Source organism: Anolis carolinensis, chromosome 6, assembly GCF_035594765.1.
Source record: "Anolis carolinensis isolate JA03-04 chromosome 6, rAnoCar3.1.pri, whole genome shotgun sequence".
NCBI classification, from domain to species: domain Eukaryota; kingdom Metazoa; phylum Chordata; class Lepidosauria; order Squamata; family Dactyloidae; genus Anolis; species Anolis carolinensis.
Genome location: NC_085846.1, coordinates 22,093,863 through 22,108,117, shown reverse-complemented (window position 1 = coordinate 22,108,117; position 14,255 = coordinate 22,093,863). Strand labels below are relative to the sequence as shown.

General features: G+C 45.3%; 1 protein-coding gene across 1 annotated transcript; it reads right to left on the bottom strand.

Moving 5' to 3' along the window:
• Positions 1-762: 762 nt before the first annotated feature.
• Positions 763-14,161, bottom strand: LOC103279277 (E3 SUMO-protein ligase ZBED1). The gene is made up of 6 exons (XM_008113571.3): positions 14,021-14,161; positions 10,811-10,876; positions 8,547-8,809; positions 7,692-7,756; positions 6,312-6,469; positions 763-4,698 (listed from the first exon to the last, which is right to left on the bottom strand). The coding sequence occupies exons 1-6, from the start codon at positions 14,046-14,048 to the stop codon at positions 2,675-2,677; spliced, it is 2,604 nt and encodes an 867-aa protein (XP_008111778.2). The 5' UTR covers positions 14,049-14,161; the 3' UTR covers positions 763-2,674.
• Positions 14,162-14,255: the final 94 nt, after the last annotated feature.

Sequence of the window (14,255 nt, the reverse complement as noted above, 5' to 3'; positions counted from 1 at the left end):
AGCCCACGGATTGCTAAAACCACCTTGTAAGGATTAAAAAAATTAAGAAAATCTGGATACATCTTGGGACTCAATGGGCAATACAATGAGCCAACATGGTATAGTGGCTTGAGTGTTGGACTACAATTCTGGAGATAAGGGTTTGAATCCCCGCTCATCCATGAAACCCACTTTGCATGAGTCACACACATTCTCAGCCCCAGGGAAAGAGAACGGCAAATCTCTTCCAAACAAATCTTGCCAAGAAAACCATAAGTGAGAAATGACTTGGAGGTGCACAACAATAACAAAGTATAGTGGAATTCCTGTCCTACAAATTCACCTGTTTCTCTGTTGTTCCCTCAGACAGGACTAGGATCTCAGATTAATTGGCTTCATTTTGTTTTTGTACTAAAACTTCAAGATCTATCATCCTGAGCCAGCAGCAAAAAGATGTGCATTAGACACCAAATTGCCTCTGTACCTAGATGGTTTCGAGCACTAGAAATGATCTGAAAACTCAGCCCCTTTACACAAATGATCTCTCGACTAAGGCAAATTCATCTCAGTAGCGTAGCCTCTTTTGTTGTTGCCATTGTTGTACAACTGAGAATTGGAAACCCTTGTTGACCTACTGCATATTCCCCCCGGAAATTTCCAAGTACAACCCCCGCCATCCCATGCCTGCCCCGAGGTATTAATCTTGTTATTTTCTGGTAGATAAATCTCTATACAGCTGCCCTATTCCCCCGTCCTCGCTCTTAATTAAAATCAGAAGCAGCATTTTAAAAATAAAGCATTTTTATTTACTTGTTGAATTACTGATTTGAAGTTACAAAACAAAAGTCCCCAAAAATCTTGCACCGTCTTGGAGTAGGGTGGGATACCACTCCTATCATGTAGGGGGTGATAATATTGGGGACGATTCTGTTCCTATTTTCAGTTACATTCCTTCATCTTTTACCTTATAGGTTTTAATTTTTCAGTGGCATGCAAACAAGGGGAAGATGGGTGGGGGTCATATATGAAGGAAGAGACTCTGGGGAAAGGAACACAAAGAGGAAGTAGTAAAACAATGGCTAATGCTTTCTTTGGTTTATTGTCACCTTACTGGCCCAGAGTGGTAAAGTCATGATGGCTAAAAAATATCCCAGATTTCCAAGAGGCACGGTGGTTCCTGATGTCACCATTACTTTTTGGAGTCATTTCTTGAATACTACAGGGTATGGTAGGGGAGAAGAAAATAAGACAGAGACATGCATCCCATTCACTGCAGTGTCACTGCAAGTCGCTTCTGGTGTGAGAGAATCAGCCGTCTACAGAGACATTGCCCAGGGAATGCCCAGATGTGTTATCATCCTGTGGGAGGCTTCTCTCATGTTCCTACAAGGGAAGCTGGGGCTGACAGATGGGAGCTCACCTCGTCCTGTGGATTCAAACTGCCGACTGTCAGATGTTCAGGTCAGCATTTCAGCCGGCACAAGGGTTTATCCAATTGCGCCACTGTGGTATATTCTCAATTCGCTTCTGACACGATTTTTTAAAATTCCACTCACAGGGAGAATTTGGAAACGGGAACTGCAATTTTCTCTCCCATCAGCCCTCACCCCAAAGGACAAGAGCAGTATGTCTGTATGCTTTGTGTTAAAATCCCTTCCCAACTGGGTCTAGCAATGTTGAATGATCAGTACTCTTCTTAACCAGAGGTAACACTTACCTATTTGTAAATCTGAATTAGGAACATTCATATTTACCATGGGAAACCACACCTCTGCCCTCTATAATATAATGAATTATAATCTAGAACCACTTGGATTATTCCATGCTTTTTTCCTCCCTTTGAAGATGAGCTCCAATGGCCCTTCCACACTATTTCTGCTGCCTTCTTCCACTCTTATATGGACTTGTCTCTCTAGGCTTCCACCCCTTCTATGTATTCAGAGCTCCACCTATCCGTTTGTACATATGAAATACATCAATCCTGTCTCTATTCCTTCATATCCTCCCCTGCCTTATCCATGGACCATTCCTATCCTCAAATGCTCTTTTCTTCCACCCCTTTCCAGAACCATTCCTGTCTTCTGCAGTGTTCAAATATTTTTAAACCAGAGGAATAACGGATGATTGGAATATACATCCCATGCATATATTAACTTTCTCCTTTCTGCCCCCTTGCATACATGGAATATTCCTGCACTTCAAGCTTTACATCCATTTCACCTATCATATCATAAACTCTTTTTCTCCTCAGCCTCCCCTTCTGTATGGAAGATGGGCCGTTCCACTTCTCCAAAATGACTACTAAATGATAAGGCTTCATTTTTTTCCTCCAGGTTATGTTGACATCAGGAAATGGCTCCCCATCCTAGGTTCAGGGTAGACTAAATCCAAAATACACAGACCATGCCTCTTTCTCAGACATAATTATTTTGAAAGCTTGGAAAACTCACTTTTTGGAACTGCAAGCCCCAGAAGCTGCTAGTCATACCATCTGGGGGGGATTTTTGTTGCAGTCCAAATATATCTCTCTCTCTCTCTATCTATCTATCTGAAACCTTTGCAATTTTCTTAGAAGATAAGGGAAAACAGACTTTCCATTTTTATGCTGTATGTTCTTTGTGTGTGTTTGGGGGAGAAGGGGCTGAGTCTCTTGGCAGATATACTGAAGACTTTGCCCGCCTGACATTGGCAAGTCTTAATACAGCATGGCTCGGTTGCCATGGAGGAAGACCAGCATGTCCACATGCTCCGGTGTCAGGGCTCGGCGTTTTGCACAGATGGCATCACCAGCATTGCTGAAGAGCCAACCGGCAGGGACAGAGGTAGCAGGGACACCAAGCAGCTTGCGGGCCGCCTGGGCCAGCAGTGGGTACTGAGTGTGGTGCGTCTTCCACCATTGCAATGGCTCTTGGCCAAGGGCAGAGGCCTTGCTGGTTTGGAAGCTAGCTGTCTCTTGTTCTGCCTGCTGATGGGCAGAACTGATGCCTGCGGCACTGCGCATGCTGTATAGATCTCCCAACAGGAACTCGATGCCAGTATCCTGCTTGGGCAGCTTTGCAGGCGGGGAGGAAGAGACGGCATCAGGCAGACCAGCGGTCAGTGCTGGGGATGCCTCAGCCAGGCACAATGATTCCGTCTTGAGCAAGTGCAGGGTTTCCACTCGGTCAGTGTGACTCAGGAAATCGAGCCCACGGAAGCGGGGGTCCAGAGCACAGGCCAGGTTGAGGGCCTGGTTAACGTCCAAATTGGAGAACAGTTGGTTCAGCTCCTTTTGGGCTGCTGCTTTGGATTCCAGAGCCAGGGCCGAATCCCACTCACTGGCTACCAAGTGCTTGTAAAGGAGGCTGGTCAGCACGGGCTTGACAAGGGACAGGCTGGAGAAAGGATCTTTGGTAAATGTTGAGGTAGCAATTGCCATGGGTTTGAGGACTTTAACTGTATCTTGAAGAGCGGCCCAATCCTGAGGACGCAGGGTTGCTTCCCCATCTGGGCCCAGCCCTACCAGAGGTTCACTGTGCTCCAGCAGGCCCTGCAAGACTGCATAGACACTGTGCCATTTGCCTCCATCTCGCTGGAAACGACTGAGGTGTGTTTGCAGGAGTGGCTCCTGGATCCACAGTTTCTCAGACCGCCCTGCCCCGGTGAGAGCCCAGGAGGCCAAGCGGTGAAGCCGCTCCAAAGCCCTTTGCACTGCTGGCTGACCTAGCACGGCTTCCATGGCCGCTCGCAAGGCTTGCCCAATGCAAGGCAGAGCCGTCCAGCCAAGGGCTGCTACGGCTTCTTGCATGGCGGCTCCTCTGAAGCCTCCCACAACGTATGAGGTGCTCTCACGCACCCCCCACTCCTTACTTGCCTCACCAAGGGCCTCAACCAAGCTTTTAGTGCTGGGCTCCTCAGGGATGGGGTGGCTGGAAAGGACCCATGTGCGGGGTTCAAAGCAGTCGTCCACATAGTGCACAGTGAGTGTGAGGTAGGTAAGGTTGCTGCTGTGGCACCATATGTCCAGGCTGAGGGAGCACTGGGGCAGGACCTGCACCAACTCCCAGATTTTCTGCTTCACTTGGGTGTACATGTCCTTCAGTACAGTATGAGCCAGGGAGGCAGCATTGGGGGGCTTGTAACTGGGATCTAGGACTCCCAGCATCTGCCCAAAACCTTCCCCTTCCACCACTTCCACGGGCATGAGGTCCAGCACAATGAAATCAGCCACAGCCCGTGTGGTCCTGCCAGGTATGGGAGTCCGGGAAGGTCCAAAATCACCCATCCCCACCATCCCTTTATCGAGAGTGGTGGTCTGGGTCCCCACCAGTTGATTGTATTCACAACGGTGCTTGTAGATTAGATGCTGCCGCAAGTTGGTGGTGTTCCCACTGTAGCTCAGCCGCACCCCGCAGAGCTTGCAAATTATCTTACTCTTGTCGAGGATGCGGCCATAGGCATCTCCCTGGAAGCCAAAGAAGGTCCAGTAGCGGCTTTGGGCCCTTCCCAACCCCACTAGATTCTGTGTCCCTTCCAGCATGGGGAAGGTGTTTCCTCCTGGAGGTGGAAGGCCTGGCTTGTGGAGGGGTAGGGTTGAGGCAGTGGCATCCCCACACAGGTACTGCGTCCGTGAGGAAGGGGCATGGGACACAGGCGGAGAGGAAGGGGTCTTCAGGCGCAGCTCTTGGAAGAGTTTCATCAACAGCTCCTTCTCACCAAACTCATATTTAAAGTGCTCACCTAGGAGGAGAGAGAACAACACATGAATGAGAGGCCTCACAATACCTTAATGTTGTTTATGCTGGCTGGTTCCGTTAGAAGCTGCAGGTCAAAACACCCAAAAGTTCACCACCTCTAAAGCAGACACTACCATACCAGACAAAGTCTGGCCTCCTATGAGACAATGTTCTACATATTAATGAAGTAAATGCAATTTGCAGCTGGCTGAGAAAACCTTGCTTTTACTCCAAAGTTCATTTGGATGTAAGAGGTATCCATAAACTTTATATGGTCAGATTTGGAGGTGCCATCGTTTTCCATCTCTTCTTTTTGCTTTGTTTGTGACATCATGGCTGAGCTCCAGGAATACTCAAAGCACCATTGAGACATAGTGCATGGTTTCGTATGACTGGCCATGTTCTCTTCCTTGACTCTAAGCGCAGAAGAAAGGGACTGTCATTTTCTTTACTACCAAAGTCAGAAGAGACATTTGTCATGGTATGGAGAAAAAAAATAATATTTGGGCTTTTTGGCTGATCTGTTCCAAAGGGATGTTTATCAGTTTTTAAGTGGGGCAAAACATTTAAAACCTGACATCAACTGGATGGTATCAAGCTATGGTTAACCATTGAAATGCTGGGAGACTACAGTGATTGTAGCATGGGTTCTATTCTTTCCGCAGCTTGTTTAGCTTTTAATGGGTGATTTTTAGATGTAAGAAAAGGCCAGGCTAAGCAAGTACAATATTCCTGTTTATATTGTGCAGAAATGAGCTTAGACACAATGCTTCCAAGACATAATGATTTACACAGAGCTTGTTAAAGTTATTTTTTGGACAAGTCACAGAACTACCCAGTCATCATGGCCACTAGCCACGTGGCTGGGATATATGTCTTTATGTCCAGGAAAGTAATTTGAAAAAAATACTTTTGGGGGCTAGAGTTCCCTGAACTCCTGTCCTCAACATGGCCAAGTTCTGGTTTTATGGATGTTGCTAGCAGGAGAGTCAAAAGACAAAATACGCTAGTTGTTAGTTTGTACACAGGATGTGATATATATCCAATTACCAAAATGCAAGAGTCATGTTATTCCCATCTCTAAAATCACGCGATGCCAATTGTGTACTAGAAGCACCAATATGCTATAGTAGTTTTGTTAGCATGCTGGACTGAGATGATCCAGATTCAAAGCCACTGTCCCCACTCAAAATTTGCTGAGTAATTGGACCAAATCAGCCTGATGTATCTCACAATCTTGCTCTAGGCACAACACAGGGAAGAGGAATGTCTTGTTACTCGTCATCAACAAACCAGAGGACACATGGGCTATAAATTTAATTTGTTGTCGAAGGTTTTCATGGACAGGATCACAAGGTTGTTGTATGTTTTCGGGGCTGTACAGCCATGTTCCAGAAGTATTCTCTCCTTCTGGAACATGGCCATACAGCCCCGAAACCATACAACAACCTTATAAATTTAATTAATTACCTAATAAATAATAAATATGGACTCTGACCTGATGTAAGGTGGTTTTCTGTGAAATGGCCCAAACCTAGAGGGTTGATGGTAGAAAAGGCAGGCAAGAAAGCTTGCTAACATAGATAAAACAACATCTCCCTCCCTTCTTGTGCCTACCTAAGTGCAAGCCCAGAGTGCGGCCATACTCTTCTCCAATCCACACCAGCAGCTCAGTATCAGCAGATATGGTTTGGCAGACCCGGTAGTAGATGTAGCCTCGGTACTGGAAAACGGTCAGGTTCTGCTCATCCTCAGTGGAGGCACATGCCACGTATCTGGGGAGGGGGGGGGAGAGGAATCAGGGGATTTGGACATGTTATGTTTTACTTACTGGTTGACGTCTCAAGTAATGTAACCACTCTATACAACTCAAGCAAGTGGTGAACCCCCAGGCCTCATGCAACTGTGAAATTCTTCTGAACAAGAGTTTGAGGTAGGGGTGGGAGAGGGGATAACTCCAGTATACTGTTGTAAATTCTCCTTTTATGACCTCTACAAGGCACAAATTTTTCCATGCTTTTTTCTAAAACAGGAAGTGAATTTCATCACTTCCGACTGCTAAAATGCCTCCCAGAACCTAGTATGTGGTATTTTGAGGATATCATTATTTGCTGAAGTGAATGTAGTGGGTGTGTGTGTGGCCCGCCAAGGCCTCCTGAGGGGCTAATGCAAGCCCTTAGCCCCCCCATAATGGACACCCCTATGACCTTAGAAGGAGCACATCTTAGCCTTAGAAGGACCACACACTATGGCCTTAGAAGGACCACACCTGAACATATCCTTGTGGCTATCAAAGAGACATTTTTATGCTTATTTATATTTTTGTAATTTGGGTTTATATTAAGTGTGTTTTATTGTTTATATGTTGGGTTGTGGGATGAGAGGTTATGTATTATGGATTATGTACCTGTTGTAGGATTTGAAAACGTGGATGTTCCAGTGTGCATTTGATGACAGTTAGTCCCTGCCCATAAACACCCATCCCCAGTTTACTAATAGGTTTGTACTCAGCACTTTACCCCTCAGCCCGGCTCCACAGTCTGCTTTTTGCACAAGTCCATGCCCAGCCCTCTCTATTCTGATCATGCCCATTTTTACATTCCTGGGTGCTGGCTGCTTACTTTGGTTGATATAGTTTTAATGCTGCTTGTATATTTTGTTGTTTTTAATTGTGTTTAGTTGGACTGAGATATTTTATGATGTTTTTAACTGTGTTTTTAACTGGTGATTTCTGTTGTATGTCCTAGGCTTGCGTCTGCTTGTTTGGGGAGATTGTTGGCACAGTATAAAAATAAACTTATATCAATAAGTGGCATAATAATAATAATAATAATAATAATAATAATAATAATAATAATAATAATAATAATAATAATGCTTTGAGTCCAATTCGTGGGAGAAAAATAAATAAACAAATAAATAATACTTTGAAACATGTCCAACAGTGCATATTCTCTTACTGCGGTGGGTGAGGCCTCTTCCTCCCAAAATACTCACTTCATCCAGCTGGATCTGGAATCATCTGATGCATCAATAAAGAAATAAGAGCCATTGTCCCGCACCTGAAGAGGGGATGAAACAATCATCAAGTAGAAAAACCTCAAAGCTTCTCTCACCAACAATTTCTTTCCAGAACTTGAAAAAGTTGAAAGAAAGGAATTATTCCATGCTCTGTCCCCACCCTCCTCTCAGAAGTTCCAGAACGTTATGGAAATGATGTGGGAAGTAGGGTAGAAATGAGTCTAAGTCGCAGGGCTGAAATTGTGTATGTGTCATGAACTGGGCTTTGGAAAAGTTTGCCTATTAGGCTTATCTACTGTACATCTCCCCCCCCCCCCCCCCAAAACCCTTTCTACTCTCTAAATTGGGTTTCCAGGTGGCTCTAGACAAGTCAAACCCAACAAAAACAGAACTGGTAAAGAAGCGCCATCTAGAGTGGATTTGGAAAAGTCACTTTAGGCAGAAATGGGGATATGTTAGGCTTATAGCAAGATCTACCTTTTTATTGTCTTCGCTGGAACTTAAACAATCTGGAACAAGCTGGAAGATGGGGATTCAGGACAGAGGAACAGTGGCTCATGAGGCGGAGTCAACCACATGGTTCAGTGGGATGGCCAACTTGTACATAGGATAGACAGGAGGATCACTGGAACATACTTTCGAGGTTGGAGTAATTTGTTTTGGGGGGGCTGCCACCTATTTTCATGTGGCCCTTTTCCCTCCTGTTGCCAAACCTATCTTGGCATATCTATATGGATGCCATGAAGCATGAAGACATTACCCAAGACACCTGGATAGCACCAGAAGCTGCCTTGCAGAATCATAGATTGCCAGAGAACAAAGGTCTCTTACCGCCCAGGAATAACGGGTGCAGTCGCTGTGTTCCCGGGCCACTTTACCCTCATAGGGTCCAAAGATGCAGCCCCGAGGCAGGGTTGGAAGAGTGCTCCATACTCCAAAGCCTCCTTGGAGACGCTCCTTGACCACAAGTCCTTCCGGCAGAGAGAGCAAGGCCCGCGACGGAGCCCTTTCTGGAACAGGGGAGTCAGCCACAAAAGTAGGGGGACCGTGTTGTGGGCAGGACTCTTGAAAATAAAGGCGGCACTCTTCACAGACTGGAGAGAGGAGAAAAGAGGTGTTTATGGACCTGCTCCTGCTGGAACCTCATGGATTAGCCAAACACTCATCAGAATAGTTGTGGGAATCAAGTGGTCAGAGGTATGTATGTACTAGAGTTGACCAAAGTGATAGTCCACGAACCAGTGCTGGTAAATAAAATTGCCAGTCCTCTACAACAGATAACTTACAAGTGCACAGATATAGACAAAATGAATCAATTGACAAAACCGCCATAGCTCAAATTTAAAGACTAAGAGAATTTAACAGGACAGTAAATAAAGAACACCATTCAGAAAACAGGAATTCCAGACATGAATCAATCAGGGCCAGCTAACACCTCCAAAGGATTCCGCGTATAGGGTAGCTACCTGTGCTCGATGGGGTTACACTTTCTCTGAGGACACAGGTCTGCAGTCTGGGGGTCCTCTTGGACTCAGCGCTCACACTTTATGCTGAGGTGTCTGCTGTGGCTGAGTGGGCCTTTGCACAGTTAAAACTTGTATGCCAGCTGCGACTGTACCTCGAGAAGTCTGACTTGGCCACGGTAGTCTATGCCTTGGTTACAGCTAGATTGGATTATTGCAATGTGCTCTACATGGGGCTGCCTTTGAAGATGGCCCGGAAACTGCAATTGGTGCAAAGGTCGGCAGCCAGGTTGCTAACAGGAGCTAGCTACAGGGAGCATACAATGCCTCTACTGAAGCAGCTCCACTGGCTGCTGACAATCTTCTGGTTTGAATTCAAAGTGCAGGCTATGACCTGCAAAGCCCTTAACAGTTTGGGCCCTGCTTATCTTCGTGACCGCGTCTCTCCCTAAAAACTGGCATTGGCTTTTAGATCTGCTGGGGAGGCCCTTCTCTCACGGCTGCCTCCGTCACAAGCACAGTTGGTGGGGACAAGGGAGAGGGCCTTCTCGGTGGTGGTCTTCCGACTCTGAAACTCTCTCTCCAGGGAAATCAGATGAGCCCACACCCTGTCCACATTCCATAAAGACTTGAAGACATAGATGTTTCAATGTGCCTTTAAACAATAGGTCAGCTCGTAATTTATCACTTCCCTGTCCGAATTGTTTACTGTCCTGGCATTCAGCACTTTATTTCTATTCCTGGTCCTTTTGTCTTGCATTTTGCACAAGCCCTGCGCTTTCCCTTGCAATTTTATTTGTCCCACTTTACAGTTCCTTGATGCTTATTGATGTATTTTGATGCTTTTATTCTGTGGTTTAATTGTTTTTAATCATTTTGTTGTTATGTGTTTTATTTTTATATCTTGTATACTTGTCTCCCAGGCTTGGTCCCTATGTAAGCTGCCCCGAGTCCCTTCGGGGAGATGAAGGTGGGTTATAAGAATAAAGTTATTATTATTATTATTCCCCCAGCCAGGAAATTGCCAGGCTATGAAGCTTCAAGGCCATTCAGTGCTAATCAAAGTGCCCAGTTGCAACATTTACACTTGCCTCAAACAGACAAGAGTTCTTTCTCTCAACCTGGACATTCAACAGATATATAAACCCCACTTGCCTAGTTTCCAACAGACCTCACAAGCTCTGAGGATGCCTGCCATGGATGTGGGTGAAACATCAGGAAAAATGCTTCTGGAACATGGCCACACAGCCCGGAAAACTCACAGCAACCCACAGCTTTAAATGCTTACTGCTTAGATTACCCCCATTAAAATACTCTGTAGGGCAAGCTGCTTGGTGTAAAGGATATAGAGGGAAATTCCTTGAACATTTGGTTTCCAAATTTACTCTTCAATACATACTGAAGAAAATACAAAGACAGAGTGAAATAGCATCACACGGCTGCTCACTTGTGATGAGTAAAAAGCATCTCCAGGTGACCAGTTGAATAGTTTGGCAGTTCTCTTATCTATTTTCACGTGAAGCTAAAAATGGCTCACCCAGGCATCTGTGAGCAAATGGGATGACAACATCCAAGGGAAAGAGACCTTTGATATTTGTGGCAAGACAGAAGTGACATTTTACTGTTACTCACAGAGCAGCTCATCTTCCAAATGGGTGCGGGCGTCCTCAGCTACTTGCATGGTTTGCGTTGGGTGGCCTGAAATGCAATAGGAAGGAATTATTTGAGCCGAGGTTAGATTCTGCCATTTCTCTCAATACTTTGCATCTCCAGAATGTTGAGAAGGTTTTCAGAGACTGCAAAACCCACCAACTGAGAGGATTCTGGAAGTTGCAGTCAAAAAATAACTGGATTATATGGCAGTGGAGTTGTAGTTTGGATTGTAGCATCAGGAAATGGTAGCTACAATAGAGCACTGTCATCACTGTGACATATCCTGATGCAGGATCTCAGCCCAAGTTTATAGCCAACCACTGGTGATAGTGTGGGGATCAACCTGTTTGTAGAGAAGCCTCAAAGAAAGAGAGAGACAAATCCCCTTGAAACAAATCTTGCCATGAAAACCCCATGGTAGATTTGCCTTCGGATATCCATTAGGTAGAAACAATTTGTAATAGCAACCATAAAGCCTGTGCATACATCCTTCAATTCAGTACCTTTATGGTGATGAACAATATCACATAAACTAGAAGAAAGCATACTTTTTGTTTATAGAAAATACACAATATACTTGACACATTGTATTGCTTGACACCTCAAAGGCATCAATGTAGGCCAGGGATGGTTGACCTTCAGAGGCCTGAGGCCTTATTGCCACTTTGCAAAATCTGGAGGAATCACATCCCACTGAACTTTTTCACTTAAAAAAAGACTAAACTCAAAATGCTCCAGTGTTCTAGGGTAGTGGTTCTCAACCTTCCTAATGCAGTGACCCCTCAATGCAGTTCCTCATGTTGTGGTGACCGCCAACCATAAAATTATTTTCGGTGCTACTTCATAACTGTCATTTGGCTACTGTTATGAATCGTAATGTAAATACCTGTTATGCAGGATGTATTTTCATTCGTGGCACAAATATCCGATATGCCCAAATTTGAATACTGGTGGGTTGGGGGAAGACATTTATTTTTTCATTTGGGAGTTGTAGCTGCTAGAATTTATAGTTAGTCTACAATCAAAGAGCACTCTGAACTTCACCAACAATGGAATTGAACCAAACTTGGCACACAGAACTCCCATGACCAACAGAAAATACTGGAAGGGTTTGGTGGACCTTGAATTTTGGAGTTGCAGTGCTCCAGAGAGCACTGTGGATTCCAAACAATGAAGGATCTGGACCAAACTTGGAACGAATACTCAATATGCCCAAATTTGAACACAGTTGGGTTTGGGAAAGATAGACCTTTACTTTTGAGAGTTGTAGTTGCTCAGGTTTAAAGTTCACCTACCAAGTTGGTGGAGTTCAAAGAGCACCTGGAACCCCACCAATGATGGAACTTCCCACACAGAACCCCCATGACCAACAGAAAATACTGTAGGGATTTGGGTTCCTAAGACCATCAGAAATATTTTTTCTGATGATCGTTGGCGACGCCTCTGAAACCCTCCTTCCAACCCCCAGGTTGAGAAATGATATTCTAGGGAGAATGAGGGATATTTTGCCATTTCCCCTGTACCTGAGCCGTTTAAGCCAAAGGGGACTTTTTATAAAATGTAAGAATTGAAAACCACCCTGATCCTTGAACAAATAAGAGTGGTGACATGATAAAATTCAAGCATTCTTAATGAAAGAAAGTTTCTTCTCAACTAGGGGTGGGTTCTGGAGACAACTGGGGTCTCAAAATGACCTTGCAAGTGAAATACAGGCCACGGGCTACACTTTGCTCATCTCAGTGTGGGTGCTCCTTCGTGAGAGCGCCATTAGCACCACTGAAAAAGTAATACAATGTTTCCTCACTTATCACGGGGGTTAGGTTCTAGGACTACCCGCAGTAAGTGAAAATCCATGAAGTAGGGATGCTATATTTATTTTAATATTTATACATTATTTTAGTAGTTATACACTATTTTAAGTCTTTATCAACCAATCGTGTGTTGATAAATCGCCTCCTTCTCCTCCCATTGCCACTTGGGCTCCTTTTCTCTCCCTTCGGCTTCTCCTTCCTCCATCCCTTAGGCTGTACATTGTAATTTTTATGATTTATAGTAGTCTTTTAGAGTTTATCAAAATACTGTGAAACCGCGAATCTGCAAAAAGTGAACCGCAAAGTAGTGAGGGAACACTGTATTCTAATTCTCTCCTAACTTCATGTAATGGGGATTCTTAGAAGAGTAGGGTTCAGTCTAAAGTTTCTTTGTTCCCTACTGCCTTATGAAAGAGTGCTGTTCTTCACAGCACCACATGTTATTTTGCATGATGATGTAATGCATGTGTGCGAGAGAGAACCACACCGTCACAAAGACGGTTGAATCATAGAGTTGGAAGAGACCTCATGGGCCGTCCAGTCCAACCCCCTGCCAAGAAGCAGGAAAATCGCATTCAAAGCACACACACCCCACAGATGGTCATCCAGCCTCTGCTTAAAAGCCTCCAAAGAAGAAGCCTCCACCACATTCTGAGGCAGAGAGTTCCACTGCTGAACAGCTCTCACCGTGAGGCAGTTCTTCCTAATGTTCAGGTGGCATCTCCTTTCCTGAAGTTCTTGGGAAAACTAGAACACCCATGATCCCATGGCAGTTAAAGTGGCGTTAAACTGCATTCATTCTACAGTGTGGATGCACTGACTTTCTGGAGATGAGCTGTCCCCAGGGCACAGCAAAGTCCCACTGGGAACTAAGCATCTCTTCCTCCTTTTTTCATGCAAAGTCCCTGCATGTGAAGCCACCATATCCACACTGATTTCTCCCCCCGCCCCAATAAAGGGGCATCTACACTTAGAATGAATGCAGTTTGAACCCACTTCAACAGCTATGGCTCAATGCTAAGGAGTCCTGGGAATTGTAGTGTCCCATAGTCTTTAACCTTTACTGGCAAAGAGTGCTGGTGCTTTATCAAACTACAAAGCCCAAGATTCAAGAGCATTGAGCCATGGTAATTCAAGCGGTGTCAAACTACATTAATTTTACAGTGTGGATGCACCCATGGCCGATGGCCCATCTCTCCCCATTGCAGCCCTCCTTCCCTTCAATGCCCTGCCTGGGCGGAGCTGGATCGATGCCGCTGCGGCAACTCCTCCGGACGACCGGGCGCCTTTGTGGCTGGGAAGCAGGGATCGCGGCGGATTACAGGAAAGAAAGGCGGGAAGGGAAGGACTGTTTGAAGCCCTCCGAGGGAAAGCGCACCTGTCCGGCTATGAGACACCGCTCTCATCCGCGGCAACCATCCATCTGAGCACCGAAGCTTCTGCAGTCACCTTCTCTACATCAGTGATAGCTCCAAAACGCTCCGCCAACCACAATTCATCTGCTCAACGTTCCAGCCAATAAGAGCCTTGCCTAGCTATAACCTTTAGCCAATAAGGGGCCCTAAAAGGCAAGGAAATTTCTCCCCGTCCAAAAAGGCGGAGCTTTTTACAGT

Excerpts from the sequence above, each read along its gene's own strand:
- LOC103279277 (XM_008113571.3), bottom strand. The coding sequence starts at position 14,048 with ATGAGAGCGGTGTCTCATAGCCGGACAG. Across the intron at positions 7,757-8,546 it reads GCACCCGTTATTCCTGGGCG|GTGCGGGACAATGGCTCTTA; the intron begins GTAAGAGACCTT and ends TCCCCTCTTCAG. Across the intron at positions 6,470-7,691 it reads TCCAGATCCAGCTGGATGAA|ATACGTGGCATGTGCCTCCA; the intron begins GTGAGTATTTTG and ends CCCCCTCCCCAG.